Genomic DNA, 17808 nt, shown 5'->3' with positions numbered 1-17808 from the left:
TCAGACAGGGATTCCCAAGCTTTAGACAGATGAGGTAAAAAGCATACTCCTCTGCTACTCTTGTTATTAGAGCACTAAATTGTCAGTTCCACATGCTGAAATATCAACAGCATACCATGGAACTCCTCAAACAAAAATATCTTCCTTTCCTGCTTGTGCAGAAAATAAAGAATTACAAGAGTTTATGCATTCTGCAAGCCAAGTTACTAACTGCACCTTGCAATGTAGCTTTGACGACATAGAAGCATCTTGCAGGGCAGCAGTCACTGGTTCTGTCCTTAGAAGGCATGCTTGGCTTAAGGAACAGACCTTGTCAGACCATGTCAAATCAAAATTACTGGACGCACCATTGAACAAAGACAATTTGTTTGGCACCAAGGCAGAAGAGGTCTTAAAAAAGATGGAAGAAAAAGCTAAAACTATGCAGACAGTTAAAGATTTTTACAAGTCCAGTCTCCGAGGTTCAGTAGGCATTGCCTCTTCAAGCACTGGTCTTTTCCAGCCCCCTCCAGGCCAGCTCAGCCAGACCCAGGGGAAGCAGACCCCCCGTCAGCAGCCCCAGGGAATGCAGAGATCTAAGCAGTGGAGTTCCTCCTCTTCAAAAACAGGGAGTGCTAAGCCACCCCCTTATGATAAGAGCTCACAATGACTTTACACCTCCACCCCTTACCTCTGCCCACCTGCTTGTGTCCCTAGGAGGAAAACTCTCCTTACATGCAAACAACTGGGCTTCTATTACAAATGACCGATGGGGCCTCATCATAGTATCCCAGGGATACAGATTTTATTTCCACACTCTGCCAACCCCAAAAGGGTTCCCAGATCTTCTTCCAAACCACTGGGCAGAGGCCAAAAGGCAAGCCCTTTCCCTGCTCTCCATGAGGGCAATACAGCATGTTCCTGCAGAACAGACAGGCCAAGGTTTCTACTCCAGACTCTTCCTGGTACCCAGAAAAGAGGGCACCTGGCCCCAATCCTCAATCTGTCCATTCTAAACACCTTTCTGGTGATACCAAAATTCAAAATGCTCACCCTCCAGCAGCTTCTTCCTATGCTTTGCAAGGATGCTTGGTTAGCCACCCTAGGCCTAAAAGAGGCCTACCTACACATCCCAGTCAGGGAATATTGCAGAAAATATCTGCATTTCAGGGCAGGATCTATGCACTTTCAGTTTTCTGCACTTCCCTTTGGCTTATCCACTGCTCCCAGAGTTTTCAAAAAATGCCTTGCTCCAGACATTGCTTTTTACAGACAAGTAAATATTCATATTTATCCCTACTTAGACGACTGCCTGATTCAGACAGACAGTCAGGAAAAGCTGTTACAGCACCTGACATTTGTAAAGGACCTACTGACCTCCCTGGTGTATACTGTCAATGAAAAGAAATCAAAACTATTACCCACACAAAAAATTGTATTCCTGGGAGCAAGCCTGGACACAGCATCCCAGATAGCATTCCTTAATCCAGAAAAACAAGCCTACCTGACAGATTACTTCTCTCAACTCACCACCAGAACCCAGTTATCTGCAAGGAAAATCCTGCAAACTCTATGGTTCATGGCCTCCTGCATTCTACTCATTCCATATGCCAGACTGCATATGAGGAAACTACAATGGTACCTAAAAAGCCTTTGGTGTCAGCACTCTCAAGACTGGGAAACTGTCATACCTATGATACCCTGTCTAAGGAAAGATTTTCTATGGTGGGCAGCAGCATGCAACCACAACAAGGGACTTCTCACAATCCCATGCCACCCAGACCCTCACCACAGACGCATCAGACTATGCCTGGAGTGCACACCTGGACGGCTGGTGCATTCAAGGCCATTGGAGCCCAAATCAAATACATTTTCACATCAACCAAAAAGAGATGCTAGCTGTTCAGCATGCCCTGACCGCTTTCAGATCTCTACTCTCCTCGGGGTCTCTACTGATCAAAACAGACAACACCACAGTGATGTGGTATATCAACAAGCAGGGAGGACTCACTCTTATCCTCTCTGCAGGCTCGTCATGACCCTTTGGCACACGGCCTCAACCATGCAACTACACCTGCTAGCACAATTCCTGCCAGGCTCCCTAAACTCTCAGGCAGACACCTCAAGCAGAAACCTGCTAGATTCACACGAGTGGCAGCTAGACCACAGAACCTTCACCCTTGTAACCTAGAAATGTGGCACCCCGAAGGTGGATCTCTTTGCCTCCCACTGCAATCATCAGCGCAGCAAATTCTGTACCAGGGAACCTCACAGCACGGCCTGGAAAGTGGATGCTCTATCCTTCCAGTGGGTAAACCTCTCAGTCTGTGCATTTCCCCCTCTACCACTCATTTCAAGGGTACTGCTCAAAATAAGGGAGGAAAAACCGAGGGCAACCCTGATTGCCCCAGACTGGCCACACCACCACTGGTACCCATTGTTGCGCAGCCTGTCACCATGACACCTACCTCAGATCCTAACACTCCTGACCCAGAAGAATGGAGAATTCATGTATCCTCATTTGCAGACCCTCAACCTGGCAGCCTGGCTTATTCCCTGACTTCTCCTTAAGCTGCCATCCTAAGCAAACAAGTCCTAGATGTTATATGTGAGGCCAGATGCCCCAGCACTAGAAAATCCTATGCTGATAAGTGGAAAAGGTTTTGCACCTGGATCCAGGCTAAGGGAGCCGAAACAGCACAGTCATCCCTACCTCTTATCCTGGATTACCTAGCAGACCTACTGCACAGAGGTCTATCCCTGTCTTCTATTAAAATTCATGCCTCTGCCATTACAGTACAGAGCCACCTCTCTTCCCACACCCTCTCATCAAACAGTTCCTAAGATGGGATAACAACTTAAGGCCACCCAGAATAACTCCTACCACAGCTTGAGACCTTAACTTTGTGTTGGAAAAGCTCATCCTACCCCCCTTTTAACCTGTAGCTTCAGAAGAATTAAAATTCCTTTCTTGGAAAACAGCCTTGCTTCTGGACATCACTTCAGCAAGAAGAATATCAGAGCTACAAGCACTCATGGCTGTAGAGCCCTTCATCATTTTCCATGCTGATAGGGTCTCCCTCAGGACTAACCCATCCTTCATGCCTAAAGTGGTGTCCAGTGTGGCTCTCAACCAATCCATTTATTTGACCATCTTTTTCCCTAACTGACAAAACAAGGGGGAAAGGATTCTGCACTCTCTAGATGTTCACAGACAGCTCAGATTCTATGTGGAAAGGACTAAGTCTTTTAGAAAAACTGACCAATTGCTAGTCAGCTTCACAGCAAGGGCAAAGGGCAAGGCCATATCCAAACCAACAATCTCCAAATGGATAGCACACTGTATCCATTTCTGCTACAAACAGCATGGGAAACCACCCCCAAAGGGGGTCAGGACACATTCCACCAGGGCAACCCCCACTTCTGCAGCTTTTCTCAGAGGGGTCCCCACCAGGGACATCCTGGCGGCTGCAACATGGACTTCTGTTCATGCCTTCACCAAGCATTACCACCTGCCTATCTTCTCCAAGTCCAGGCCAGGCTTTGCTATCACAGTCTTGCAGGGCATCCTAGCCAGCCCCCAGTCTTCTTGACTGCCTCCACCCTTTTCTTCAGCTTTGGGAATTAACCCAAATGTGATGACTGCAGCAGTGAAACATAAATAACATAGTATAGTTGTGTACACTTAGCATAAATGTAGATGTTCGAGTGGATTCACTGTTGCAGTCCTGGTTTCCCCCCTCTATCCCCCTTGTCTCTCTCTCTCTCTCTGTCTAGCTCTTCCTCTCTCCTTACAGGGAATTTTTGGTATTTATTTTCTACTGGTGATGTTCTTCCACCATAACCTACCTCCCTATTTGGGGCTTCCTGATGGTTGGGGCAAGGAAAACTGATGTAATGTTGTCGGCTGTCTAATTTTATGCCACTGACGACCTGACGTTAGTCCTGGAGTGACAGCAACCAACGCAGAAATACTAAGCCTCTGGTATTCGGGCCGACTGAGGGCTACCCCTGGCAGGATAACCCAAATGTGATGACTGTAACAGTGAATACACTGGAACATCTCCATTTATGGTAAGTGTACACAAGTGTACTTTCTTTGCCTTGGATAGGCCTTTTAGTATTTGATATATGAAGATGTGAGGTGCAGGTTGAGTATCAAGGGATGTCGAGTGGGCCTTTGGGGAGGATAGAGGGGTGAAGTTTGTGCTGAACCTATCTGCTAGCAGGTTGGCTAAGTCAAAAGGATCAGTGTTAAGTGGTACCATTAAGTACTAATTCGTAACAAACCTGGGCTTTGACATGGAGGTTCCTGGCGTAATGGAAGAAAGCTTTGTGGGTTCCCTTTGTTTCAGAGGCTAGTTTCAATTAATAATTGGCTTTGGAGGTTTCCACTAATTATCTAATTTACTTGTTGAGGCTGATGAAGGAGTTTTTCCAATTTGGAATTTGTTCCTTTTTACCCTTGAACAACTGTTTATTCATTTTGTTTTAAAGCCTGTTGCTAGAGGATGTCCACCAGACAGGTTTATGCTTCCTTGAGGAGCAGGTTTTAGTTCTATTGGGTATGGCTGAGTCCATGCAGTTGTACAGGTTCTTGTATACTGCACTGGCATACTGTTCAGCATAGCTGTCTGCATCCTCTGAGGGAGGCAGTGGTGTGAAGTCACTGATACCCTTCCTTAGGAGGTTGTAGTCAACTTTTGAGAAGTTTTTTAGCCTGGTTACGACTGGGGGTGGTTGGGTGGGATAGAAGCTTCGAATGAGACAGACCGATGATCTGATCTCACCAGGGAAGAACATACTATGGGAGTGGTGCAGTGGTCACCCATGTTGGTGAGCACCAAGTCCAGAATGTTATCTCCCCTTATGGCGGATGAGACGAGCTGGTCTAGTGCGTTAGAATTGATGAAGTCAAGGAATCGTTGAATGAGTGCATTAGTGCAGGAATAGTTCACCCGCAGTCTGCTGCAATCTAGCATCCGCTAAAGTTTCTGTGGCTTCTGGCTCCCTTGCTACCTTGCAGTGCATTCTAAACTGGTATGACTACAAGAGCTCTATGCACCAGAATAAAAGAACATTATTACAATATTAGAAAACCAGACAAGACAAATGCTTTTTATAAGCATACTATCATCTGTTCTATGTGCAAAAACATTTTGTTTTCTGTGCTGGAGCAAGGAAGTAATGATTTTAGAGGTGGCAATTTCAAAACAAATCTTGAACAAAAGAAGGCTTTATGGCGAATCAGATTAAATTCAGATAAAAAACCTGGTATAAATGATGCTGTCAACATTAAATGTTTTTTGCAAGACCGTAGAATTTATATAAGGAAATAACTTCCTGAGCTTTGAAATTTTATTGATTAGTTGTATAGTTGTTTAAGTGGAAAGATGTGTTTATTGGTGGAGAGGTATTTCAGAACTGTTTTTAAATGTGATGTTGAGAATGTACATTTTATTCTGAAGAAGTTTGGTTACGAAAGCGTGGATTACATTTTTTTTTATTACGCTAACATCGTGTGGATTTTACTCTGCTCTTCTGCGTCTTCTAGTTTGGTAAACACTGATTTCAATTGCTCTCCCATTTGGTCTGTTGCAGTTATTACCAAAGATAGTCACCATATGGTAAGAAGTAAGTGACCTCTTTGTGATTACTGTTTCAGTTTGCATCAGAGAAACTGTGTGTTGCAAGTGATACTGATTTTTTTTCTTTATTCACTCATTCATTTACTTATTTAATTTATACATTTTGGATTATCCAGAAATTAAGTGCTTCACCCGGTTTTCTGGTATTACAGTCACAAAGTCTGTTTTTTAAGGTAACTGAAGTAGCATGTAAGCACTTCTGCATTCTCACAGGGGTTAGCAGTGCTCATTATTGATGTCAGCTCATCAAAAACGCTGACGAGGTCCATCAAAAAGTAATGAACACAGACGCTATGGTTGCGTCTACCTTTCATTGCTGCTGATTGGCTAAGAGGCAGATTTGATGACAGAAGGTAAATGAAAAGTAACCAAATGATGGGAAACCTGCTGAATTTGAAGAAATAATAGCTAGGTTTGGGTTTTCAGTCTACATTTTTTTACTCTTCTTCCACTCACATTTGTTACCCATTGATTGTAACTCTGAATACCTTTACAAATAATTTAACAACACCCCAAGTCAGAGTTAATAGTTAAAAAATAGTGTGCTCACTTGAGTTTAACAACATAGCAAGTTTTGCATCAACGTCTATGTTTGAATAAGAAGGATGAAATTCTGATGTATTGTCTCTGGCATTATGCACTGTCTCTTAGACTCTTGGTCTCTGTCTGTTTGCCTGGAGGATGCTGTTGGTTTGGTTGCCAACAGCAAACAGTCCCAGTTTTTCCAGGACAGTCCCAGTTTGGAAGTCTCTGTCCCAGAATCCCGAACATTGTCTTTGGGACACAGAAATGTCCCAGTTTAGACTGCTCAGTCTGAATGGTGACCTGGCTTCCCAGGGTGGCCAGTACCCCTGCTTTCCCATCCTGAGCAACTCTGGGGACTTTGCGATTTTTTGGGGATGCCATTGGGTACGAGGGTAAGGTCCGGATGCCTTTGCTCTGGCAGGAGCCTTCCAGGCCCTGCTGCTGTATGTCAATTGCTCCCTCACAGACTTCCATTGTGGGGGGCTCTGCCTGACCCCACTTACCCAGGCAGGAGCTCTCCAGGCCCTGCACCCTTTTGCCCAACACTCCCTTACTGACTTCTTTCAGAGCCGATCCCTACAGGCCTCCCCTTTGACTTGGCCAAAAGTCCTTCCCTGGCTGTGCCCCCCCCCCATGTCAGGGGACTCCACTGCCTCCATGTCTCCTGCAGGCTGGCAAATCGTGCCCTTGGACCCTCTCAGGGGAGCTTCCCTACAATCCTTTCTGCCCCTCCGGAACACCCATTGGCTGCTGAGGTGCAGATCTACTCTCATGAAGGCTTCAAGTCCCCCTGCTTTCCCATCCAGGGCAGCTCTGGGGACTTTGCGATTCTTTGGGGATGCCATCGGTTATGGGGTGAAGTTGGATGCCTTCACCCCGGCAGGATCTCTCCAGGCCCCTCTGCCATCCTCCCTGGTGCTTCTGCAAGGACTTCCATCATGGGGGGGATGTGCCTGACCCCACTCACCCAGATAGGAGCTGTACAGGCCCTGCTGCTGTCCACTCCAGTGCTCCCTTAAGGACTTCTGTTGTGGGGAGCTCTGCCCGACCCCCCCCTCACCTATGCAGGAGCTCGCCCAGCCTTACCACTGTCTATCTCTCTCCCCCTTCCAGACTTCCGTCCCAGAGGGGGCATGGTCCATATCCCCTCACCCAGCAAGTAGCTATCATTTTGCTGTCACTTTCCACCTCTCCCTCCCTTCCAGACTTCCATCGGGATGGACCCCCTCTGGGATTCCACTTGTACACAGGAGAAGAGAGCTCTTTTCCAGGGTTACATATCTCCTGACTGCTGCCAAATTATGCAATGTCAAACTTGCTCTTGGAGCCTCTCAGGGGATCTTTGCAACCTCATGGAACTCTGCTGGGTCACGAAGCTCCAGACTGTCCCTCATCCGGATGTCCATGACACTGGTTCTCCCCTTTTCCTTGCACCTAGCACTTTCAAACTTGCAGGGGAGATGGCCCTGGGTCCTCCCTATCTCTGCAGTTTTTTGCAGCACACCTCAGTCTTTCTCTCCCATGGTGCCAGGTGCTAACAAATGGGCATCGCTTTGAGCCTCCTGGCATGTGGTCTCTTGCCTCCAGGGTGGTGCTGTTCACAGAGTGGCATCCCCACAGTGCCAGGTGAAGGATGGGAGAATAAACTGTCGGCCCTAGTGCGAGATGACATGGGAACCCTATCTCTACTCCCATGGGGTGTGGGAGAATGGGATTGCAGACCTGGGCTCCCAAGGCAGCCCTTAAGTGTCCCAGTTTAGGTCTGTAACAAAATGGTCACCTTGGTATATACTTCAGCTGATCCCCAGCAGAGGAATAAAACAAAAAGAGAAAAGCAGCAGTGCACAGCTAATTATCAATAGGGCTCTTTGTTACTTTTTGTAAGGTAAATAAAAATGTGAATGTTTTATTTTTATGTAAGTGGACAGTGCAGAGAAAAATTAGAAGTCTGTGACTTAGATTTGATTGCTGTGAAACTCTCATTGATCTGGTGTGGTAGAAGCAGTGTTATCCAGTAAATTGTGTTTATAGAAATTTGTGTGAAAACTGGTGAACACTGCTATGATTTATGTACATGTGTGTGAATGGGGCAGGGTGCAGTCAATATAAGAGTAACATGTTGGCCATAATTTATTTCACTCTGCATCGATAAAACCTCATCAATGCACACAATTAAATAGTTATCTTTGAGGATCTGGGCAGGATGTATGGAAGTCAACTGATTAATAGTAGCATTTCACAGACCTTGTCTCTCTGGTTGACTTCTAAGCTGGGGCTCCATCTGTGTTAAGTCAGCATGTCTTCAGTGTCTCTATGTGTGTTTTAAATAGATGTTATGGTTTCCTCCAGCACTCCAAAGAGATGTGATTAGTGAACAGATGTTTCTCTAGTTTGGCTGTACATACAGTGTGTGCGCTCGTGTGTATGTATGTCTGTGTGTGTATAAAAATACTAGCGGGCACATACACAAATCTTGTTATCAGAAATAAAATTTGAGTAATTTTCATTAAAAAATAAAGGATAAAATGCATTACAGAGTATCCATACCCTCTGAGCTTCTGGGAGCTATGACTGCTGGCTATGTAAGTGGATTTCGGCACAGGCTTAGTAGGGACCTTTGCCTTGCTCCCCTCTTAGTCTAAAATAGTCTCTGCTCAGTGGAAGGCACAAAAGATTGATTTAGTTTGAGAAGAAACTGTGGGTACTGCAGTCACAGTTTCTTTAATTTTTCTCAGAGTCAGACAGAGTTGTGCACAGAAGGTCACTGGAGCTTATGTGGGTGCTAGTGACAGTGTTTATTTATTTAATTATTTATTTATTTTTATTCTACATTTGGTTACCGGGAATGTCTGACTGGACACATCCTTTTTCAACAGAGGCTCAGGGAGAAAATCTCCACATATAACATAGGTTCCTGCAGAGTTGTTGGCTTTAGTGACTTGAAGGAGAGGTTTATTGTTGGAGTGTAGGACCCTAGTACTGGAGTAAGAATGCATTATTTATTTATATTTATTTATTTATTTATTCCAGTTGGTGACCGGGGAGGTCCACTGGGGTCAAGAGCCCGTTTTCAGTGGAGGCCCGGGGAGAAAAGCTCCACAGTACAGTGTTACATCACATAATGAAAATGCAAGTAAAAAATACATAAACTTAAAATACAAAGAAAAAAATTATTTGTTTTACATTTAAAAATAGGTGGAAATTCCACAGACAGCTGGTAAAAGCATTCAATACTAAAGTAATTCATAGTTAAGCAACTAGGAAGTTAAAATGAGAATTGTCCTGGAGGAAGAGAGGCATAAAGCATAAGGTTGGATGCAAATATATCAGTTACATTAACAATGTAGGATTAATGGGAAAATTAGCAAGGTATGAAGTTTAGCCAGGAGAGTAGGAAGATGAGAGCTTGGGTGGTAAAGAATAAAGAGTGCAGTTGCATTTTCTTTGAGTTTGCAGGTAGCAGTGGAGTTGTGTTTTGAAGGAGTGTAGGTTGTCACATGTCCTCAGAGTAGAGGGCAGGGTGTTCCATTTTTTAGCTAGGGAATAGGAGAGTAGAAGTTGGCCAGCTGGGCGCTTGGGTTTGTGGATGGAAATAAGGTTTTGGTGAGAAGATCTAAGGGGTCTGGGGGGGTATATGGTTGAAGAATATTGGATAGTGCAGGGGCAGCCGGTTGGAATATTAGTTTGTGGGCAGAGACTATTTGGAGGTAGTCTAGTTGATTAGGGAGTTCAAGCCAATTTAAAGTTAGTAAGGAGGTGTAGTGATGAGGGAGGGAATTTGCTTTGGTAGCAAATTTGGAGATTTTATTGTAGCATACTTCCAGTTTAGAGGTTAGGATGGAAGATGGATTTGTAAGTAGAGGAGCACCATATAGAAGAGATGGGAGGAGATAAGTAGTGGCCAAGGGTCTGTCGAGTAGACGGGGAGAGGAATTGATTGTTTCCGTAGAGTAGGCCGAGTTTTATGTGGGTTTTCTTGATGTTAAGTTGGATGTGGGTATTGAATTTTAAGTGTTCATCAATGGTGACCCCTAGGAGTTTGGCGGAGGGAATGATGTCAATGGTGGAGTTGTTGCTAGTAATATTGAATGAGTTTTTTCGATGGAGGTGGATTTAGAGTGAGTAAATAGAAGAATCTTAGTGTTGTTAGCGTTAAGTGAGAGGTGGTTTTGGTGCATCCATTTTTCAGTGGTTGAGAAGGTGGTTTGAGTTAGAGACTTGATATCTGTAAGGTTGGAGGCATAGCAGATCAAAGTAGAGTCGTCTGCATATTGGACAGTTTTGGTATTGGGAATGGCTTTGTGGAAATCATTAATGAAGATGTTAAATAGCAGAGGGCCAAGTATGGACCCTTGGGGAACTCCCGTGGGGGTGGGAAGGAAGCTGGAGGAGGCTTGGCCCCATTTCACAGCTTGGAAACCTGTCTGAAAGGTAGCTGGAAAACCAGGATAGGGTATTTGGGGAGATGCTGAGATTTGATAGATGATTTAGTAGATGAGAGTGGGAGATGGTATCGAAAGCTTTAGATAAGTCTAATAGAACGGATGAAACTAAGTTGCCAGAGTCTCGAGCTGAATTGACAGAGTGTAAGAAGGAGAGAAAGGCTGTGTTGGTATTATGTCCAGGGCGGAAGCCGTGTTGGGTAGGAGAGAGCAGCTGGTGTTTGGTTAGGAATGGCATGAGCTGCAGGTGAATGCATTTTTCAAGAATTTTGGAGATGGGTGAGAGGATGGCTATGGGGTGGAAGTTGGAGAAGTTACAGTTTTTGCCACCTTTATGGAGTGGAAGAATATAAGCAGAGCGCCATAGTTTGGGTACATAGGACTCGAGTAGTGATCTATTTATCAGGATGCTGATAGGGAGTGCAATACCGTCAGAGGCAGTTTTTAAGAAGGAGGGAGGGGATGTTGTCAGGGGCATTGGAGCAAGGTTTGAGTTTAAGTTTTTTTTATAAGGAAGGTAGACACAGGTTTAAGTTCAAAGACTGGAGTTGAAGGAGATGAGGCAGAGGAAACTTGGTCAGAGGGAGGTGGGGGAGTGTTGTTGGAGAAGGTTTTAGTTAGCTCCGCAATAGAAGAGGTGATGAAGGTATTGAGTAGTTTGGCAATTTCTTGGTCAGATTTGCTAGTGTCAGGGCAGGGGTTGTTAGTTGTACCAGGCTTAAGGAGAGAGTTAATGGAATTCCAGAACTGTTTAGGGTTTTTTGCATGGGTTATTTGTAGATGGTTGTAGTTGGACTTTTTATCTATTATGACTTGTTTTTTGGCTAGGTTTCGTAGTTGTTTGTATTTAAGTAGGAATACAGGTTGTTTATGATGTAGATAGCTTTTCCAAGATTTATCTCTTTGTTGCATGATTTTTTTGGTTTCTTTAGTTAGCCAAGGAGCAGTCTTGGCTTTAACTCTTTTTGTTCGTATTGGAGCTAGTGAGTTTAGGACAGTAAGGAATTTGGAGTTGAAGAAATCAACAGCTTCGTCTAGAGGTAGGGTTTTTAGTGGGTTCCAGTTGGTGTTTTTAAAGGAGTCAGAGAAGGTTGAAGGGTTAAAGTTAAGTTAAATTACGAGTATGTAAGAGTTTGTGGGAGAAAGAGGAAGAGGAAATGGTTCTGTGGGTGAAGGCAGGGAGGTGGTCTCCTAGTGGGTCGGGAGTGACACCAGATGTAGTGGTTCTGTTAGGGTGAGACACCAGGATCCAGTCTAGGATGGAGCCTGTGAGGTTAGTTTTGTTGGGCCTGGTAGTAGAATTAATAAGTTGAGTAAAGTTGAAGAGATTGGTATATATAGTGGGATTATGGTTACTGATTTTTTGCCAGCCAATATTTATTTATTATTTTTTTTAATGCAGAAGTTGTATCAGGGCGGTAAAGAATGTTATGGGTTAGTATAAGCTGGTTGTAAAGAAGAAGTTGGGGAAGTTCAAGCCAGTTGAGTTGTTTAAGGACTGCGCAGTGGTGTGTTTGATGTGGGCTGTTGGTGGCAAACTGTGCAATTTTGTTATAGCAGGCATAGAGTTTAGTTATATCCAATTTTCTAAGATTGGTGAGGCATATAGAAGTGTAGAGATGAGATGTGTTTGTGCTATTCTAGCCCTGGTGCTGTTTGTGAGAAATTGTTTATTTCTATATAGTCCCCCCAACTTTTTATGTACTTTCTTTATGGTGAGTGATATGTGAGTGCCAAATTTTATGTTGCAGTCTATCTTAACACCTAGACGTTTGGAGTGAGTGATAGGAGAGATAATTGTATTATTGTTAGAAATGATAATAAGCATGGGTATGGGAGTCTGCTGGAATGTGATAAGTTTGGTTTTATTGGAGTTTAATATTATTGAGAGTTGGTAAGCCATTCTCCTAAAGAAAGGAAAGAGGCCTGTGTTCTGTGTTTGTAATTGCAGTTTTTGGGTGGAAGGGGAGGAACAAGTTAGTGTTGAGTCATCAGCATAGTGGATGACTGGGACATGTAGAGAAGAGGTATGGAGGTTGTTAGTGATGATAAACAAATAAAGGACCAAGGATGGAGCCTTGGGGAACACCCAAAGTGACTGGTTATAAACAAGAGAGTTCTTGCTTTCCATGTTACTGCTTGCTGTCTACCTGTTAAACAACTTTGAAACAGGTAATGGTGGGCTTGTTAAGATTTAGTTATGAGAGGGATTTAATGAGTTTGCTGTGGTTAACCATACCAAATGCCTTGGAGAGGTCAATAAATATAGCAGAGACATAGTTGCCATTATTTATGTGATAGTTTACTATATGAGTGAATGACACAAGGGCTGTTGCAGTACTGTGATAGGGCCTGAATCCATGTTGCATGTTTGTGAGAAGGTTGTGGATGATGAGGTGATCCATGATTTGTGTGTGTATACACCTCTCCAGTATTTTGGACAGAGGCGAGAGTATTGCTTACGGGCTAATAGTTGGTTAACTCTTTTGAGTTGCTCTCTCTTTGTGGAGTAATGTGAGAAATTTTCCAGCTCTCAGGAACTAGATTTTCTGATATTGAACAATTAATAAAAATGAATACAAGGTATGCAATGACATCAGCAGCTATTTTCAAAATTTCAGTTGGGAGTTTATCAGTGGTTAAGGTGGTAGGTTTTAGTCTCTTAAGAAGTTTCTTAATTGTAGAGACAATGTGGTAATTATTTATTTAATTTTCCTCAAAATCAGACTTCAGAGGTGTGCAGAAAGGTCACTATAGCTTGTATACAACAGCATACTGTGTAGAATCAAGAAGTTGGAATAAAGTACTGTATTTTTCCACTTTTACCTCTAAAAACAAGTTGAAGTATTTTAGCGCATTCCATCTAACATCAGAGATGTACACAGAAGGTGTACCTTATGGGGTTGGATGAAATATTTTACTGCATTAGATTTGTTTTTTCAGTTTCATTACAGTCTGATATTAGAAAGGGATACAGAAGGTGTGCCTTTTGGGGTTGGAATGAGAAGACATGTATGTAGATGTATGACAGTATCCCTTGTGTTTTCATCTCCATCTAACACCAAAGCAGTACACAGGCAGTATCTAGCTTTTTTTTTTTTTTTTTTTGCCTGGGGGTGGGGGTTGGAAGACAAGCACTTATTCCAGATATGACCTATGTTCCAATGCAAGCATTTGTTTTCTCAGTTTTTAGGTAACTACTACCCAGCATACTGATAACTGCATTTATTTTCAGCTTCAAACTTTAAATGGGCACACTTATTTTTTCCTTGAAAAGAAAAAAGTAGGACATTTATTTTTCCTTAGTCATGATTTGTTCAAGTTATCATTGTATAAAGGTTACAGAAAAAAGCTCAATAAAATGTTCCTCAAAGCATCTAGAACTCCTTAACTCCTGGAGGCCTAGTGACCACCTTACTTAATTCAGTTAATTCATACATAGTTATTACATTGCATTATTCATCACTTACAATGTTTTGGATAAATACATGAAAAGGATGAACAGGAAAATTTGAAAAACAATAAGACAAACTGTGGCATGTGCCATGAGAACACTGCATGGGTGCATGACATGGAGCATTTTGTCTGGAACTCCATATCACTTAAAGCTGGCCATGCAGTCATGGTGTATGGCATTTATGCTGTTGCTTCTAGGTGTGGCTACTTTGAGAAAAGAGTTGTGTTTACTTTACTCAGGGGGTGCAGCTTACATGTCAGGAAGTAACAGGATGCAACGGTAGCAACTCTATTCATTATAGCTCCTTGACAAGCTGTGTCATTTGGAACAACAGAGTGTTTTTCCCACGCACTTCCTTCCTCTTCATTGGGTTTGTTTCATTTTAACTTTGGGTATAGTTTTTGAGGTAGATTCAGCTAAATATCTGTTTTTTATATGTATTACTTCTTCATATTCCACCATCCCCAATTTAAGAGACATTATTTAGGCAGCCTAGACATAGCCCTTCATTCTTATTTGTTCCTTTTGTAGGAACAAGACTCGGGGGTGACAGGACTGGCTTCCATGATACAGCAATTGGGGGTTTAATGCCATACCTCCCCAGGGACCTCCCCAGGGTCAACATGCACTGATTTCTGTGGAGGACAACCTTCACCTCTTCACACACACACACACACACACACACACCTTTGCTAAGATGTGCTGTAGCATCTGGAAGCTATAAGACCATTTAAAAAATGTCCACCCTTCCAGGGTAGCAATTAGTTCACCCCTAAGGACAATACAGTAGGATTCCTAGTCTTGGTTTTCACAGACATTTTGTCTCTGGCTGCAGTCAGAACTGTAAGTTACAATCTTTGTCCTAAACCAGGTAATTTAATTTCAGATTACTTTTCAAAGGTAGCTGGACTGAAATTAACCTCTTCTCTTCCGGTATCCTCTGTTACAATATATTCATTTTTTAGCAGTTGCAACACAGTCTGACATACAGATGTGTTTCTTTTTTGTCCAGCAGGACCCATCATTGGTACATTTTTAACACAAGCAGCTTTACAAATACATATTCAACACAAGCGCCCATACAAATCAGTTTGATATACAAATGACATATAATTCTTTACAAAACTCCAGCTATCTGTGCTGGCATACATCCACTGCCCTACTCCTCCTTGCATAGCTGGCACTACCTCACATCAACACACTGGCCTTCAGTCTAGTATTCCTCTTCAGTGGAACACCAGCTGGTAGTTAGTTCTGTAGATCTGCATTCCATAATCCAGTTTTTGGATCCATAGCAGAAGTGGTTGCCTTGGTTATTTCCTTGCCTGATGTGAATATGTTCATGTCAGCCATTTTGCAGACTTCATCCTCTCATCATACTTGAAGTGGGCAAGATGCATTTTGTGTGCTTAAATACTTCCGGTTAACCTGGGCTCTTAGGGTCAGGAGGCAGTAGTATTGTACATGGAATGTTTAGCTGTCTGCTTAGTGGCCACTTGCCTCTGTTTGCAATGCCAAGTTTTAACTAGCTGCACTGACTTTTTAGAATGGAACATTTTATTGTATATGTTTCTTGATCCTTGAAGAAAGTCTGGGTCTTGCGAATGTTTTTATCTAGTAAATTATCTATTTTCTCACTGAAGAGTTTGCATTGAACTTTAGACTGCAGCACAGATGTGGTATTTGCAACAATTTTAGAGCAGCTCCTTTTGTCTGTGCATCAACCCTTGTTTTTTTCTTCATTCCATAAGTCTAATATGTTGCCACGGGTTGAAAGCAGTTCATATGGTCCTGCATATGTTTTATACCAGTTTTTTAGAAATGGAGGTGGGGGCATTTTCAGAATGAGCCATCTACAGCTGGAGCTTGCTGTTTGCTGCATATTTGCTGTGAATGTTGAAGAGTGCACATGTGCTGAACTGATTAGTTAAAGCCTTAAAAAGCACACAAATCAAAGATTAAAGATGGCAGCATTGAAATGCTTCCTGCTGAATTCAGCCTTGGTTAGTGTAGTTACATAAAACAGTTTCATAAAAGTGCACCTTTGTTTCTAATAGCTAAAAACATGTTTTGTTTTTCTATTTTCAGGTGCCCATAATACCTGTGGTAATGTCCTCATACCGTGACTTCTTTAACAAATATGAGAAAAAGTTTACTACGGGTAAGTTGACCTATATTCATTATATTTTATTGTAAGTTTTCTTATATTCATTTCCTTTTTATATATGGGGAAGAAGTGATGTTGTATCTATTTTTATATGCTAACCCATTTTTTTGCCTGCAAGTCTACATGTCAGAGTGAGTGGGACATCTGTTTGTTGCCATAAGCACAGTTTGTGCATAATAGTTGTGGGAGTGCCGTTTTGCTATTAAAAAAACATCTTATGACTGAGTGTGTGTGTGTGCGTGTGTGTGTGTGTGTGTGTGTGTGTGTGTGTGTGTGTGTGTGTGTGTGTGTAAGCAACTATTGAACTGAAGAATCTTTGACACTCTGTCAACATCTTCAACTTGAAATGCATTCACCCCAAAAAAAAAAAAACTGAAATTCAACCAATTGCAAAAGGAAAACAAACATTCTCTTTTTACGATATTTGACTAACAAAACCCCTAAACACTACCAAACCACACTTGTGGGAATAGTGGTACTTCACCTTCCTCCCACGCCACCTTAATCATTTGTGCTAACCCTAAAACTATCCATGCCCCTAACCCCAACCCTGCATATTTACCTGAAGAAAAGCCCTTTCCCTAATACCACCACTACACAACATACTCAAACACACTACCCAGAAATCGCACACGTATAACACTAAATCTATCCCTTTATCCAGCCCTTACACTAACCTTAACCTTCCAACATTCATTTTTTTCACAGTACTGATGTTCCACCTTGTGACTTTTTCACATGATAGAATATTTGATTTAGTGACACTCATAAATGACAGAATCTGTGCTATTTCTCAACTTTACCTATTATAAGGAATGTTCCTCATTTTCAGTCTCAAAATTTCTGTGTTCCACAGTATTCCACAATGAAAAGGCTTGATGTATATTCATTGTTAGTTTTTTTTTTTTGTAACAAATTTGTAAAACTAAAACTGAAAAACTCCTCGTGCATCCAGACTTTGAAATATAATGCAAGTAGCAGAAAACCAAAGCCAGTCTTTAAAGGCAGCACACAGGAACTTTAATATTTACACCGTAATAACTCCAGGTTAAGCGCTTTCGTCCTGTTAATCGGACATCATTAGAACCTTCCTGGTGTGAATGACTCCCCAAGTCAGTTTGTAGGCTGCATATTCAACAATGTCACCATGCAAAGTCACTACATTAAAAGCTAGAAATGTGTATTTTTTTGTTTCAAAAATAAAGCAACATAACAAATGATCCAACAGATTACTGCTAAGCGTAGTCAGCACCAGATGATTCTTGTACAATGCTGTGTTCACAAACTCCAGTAAAAAGATATTTATCAAATTCCAAAGGGCTTCTGCTTACTCGTTTGAGAGGGAAATACTGAATCACTCAGAGAGCAAAACAACAGTTTTACTGTCACAGCTGCTGCACGCTGTGAACACAGCATTGTGCAAGAATTATTGCTGGTTGTAGAAAAGAACAAATTCAGGGCTATGACATTTGCAGGAATATTTCTAATGTAGAAAACCTCTGGTGTTGAATATGCTTAGCAGGAATCTCTTGGATCATGTTATATTGCTTTATTTTTAAAACAAAAAAAATACACATTACTAGCTTTTAA

General features: G+C 42.4%; 1 protein-coding gene across 1 annotated transcript in view; it reads left to right on the top strand.

Annotated features, from left to right (window-relative positions):
- The window catches only part of AGPAT1 (1-acylglycerol-3-phosphate O-acyltransferase 1), a 621246-nt gene that overhangs the window by 577188 nt on the left and 26250 nt on the right, over positions 1 to 17808 (top strand). The window contains exon 6 of the mRNA XM_044083187.1: positions 16140 to 16212. Coding sequence (XP_043939122.1) covers positions 16140 to 16212 — 73 coding nt within the window. The remainder of the gene's footprint in view (positions 1 to 16139; positions 16213 to 17808) is intronic.

This window comes from Protopterus annectens, chromosome 9.part0 (genome assembly GCF_019279795.1).
Source record: "Protopterus annectens isolate FY-2018-M chromosome 9.part0, PAN1.0, whole genome shotgun sequence".
Taxonomy (NCBI): domain Eukaryota; kingdom Metazoa; phylum Chordata; order Ceratodontiformes; family Protopteridae; genus Protopterus; species Protopterus annectens.
The sequence above is the reverse complement of the archived record's forward strand: the minus strand, read 5'-3'. Positions and strand labels throughout refer to the sequence as shown.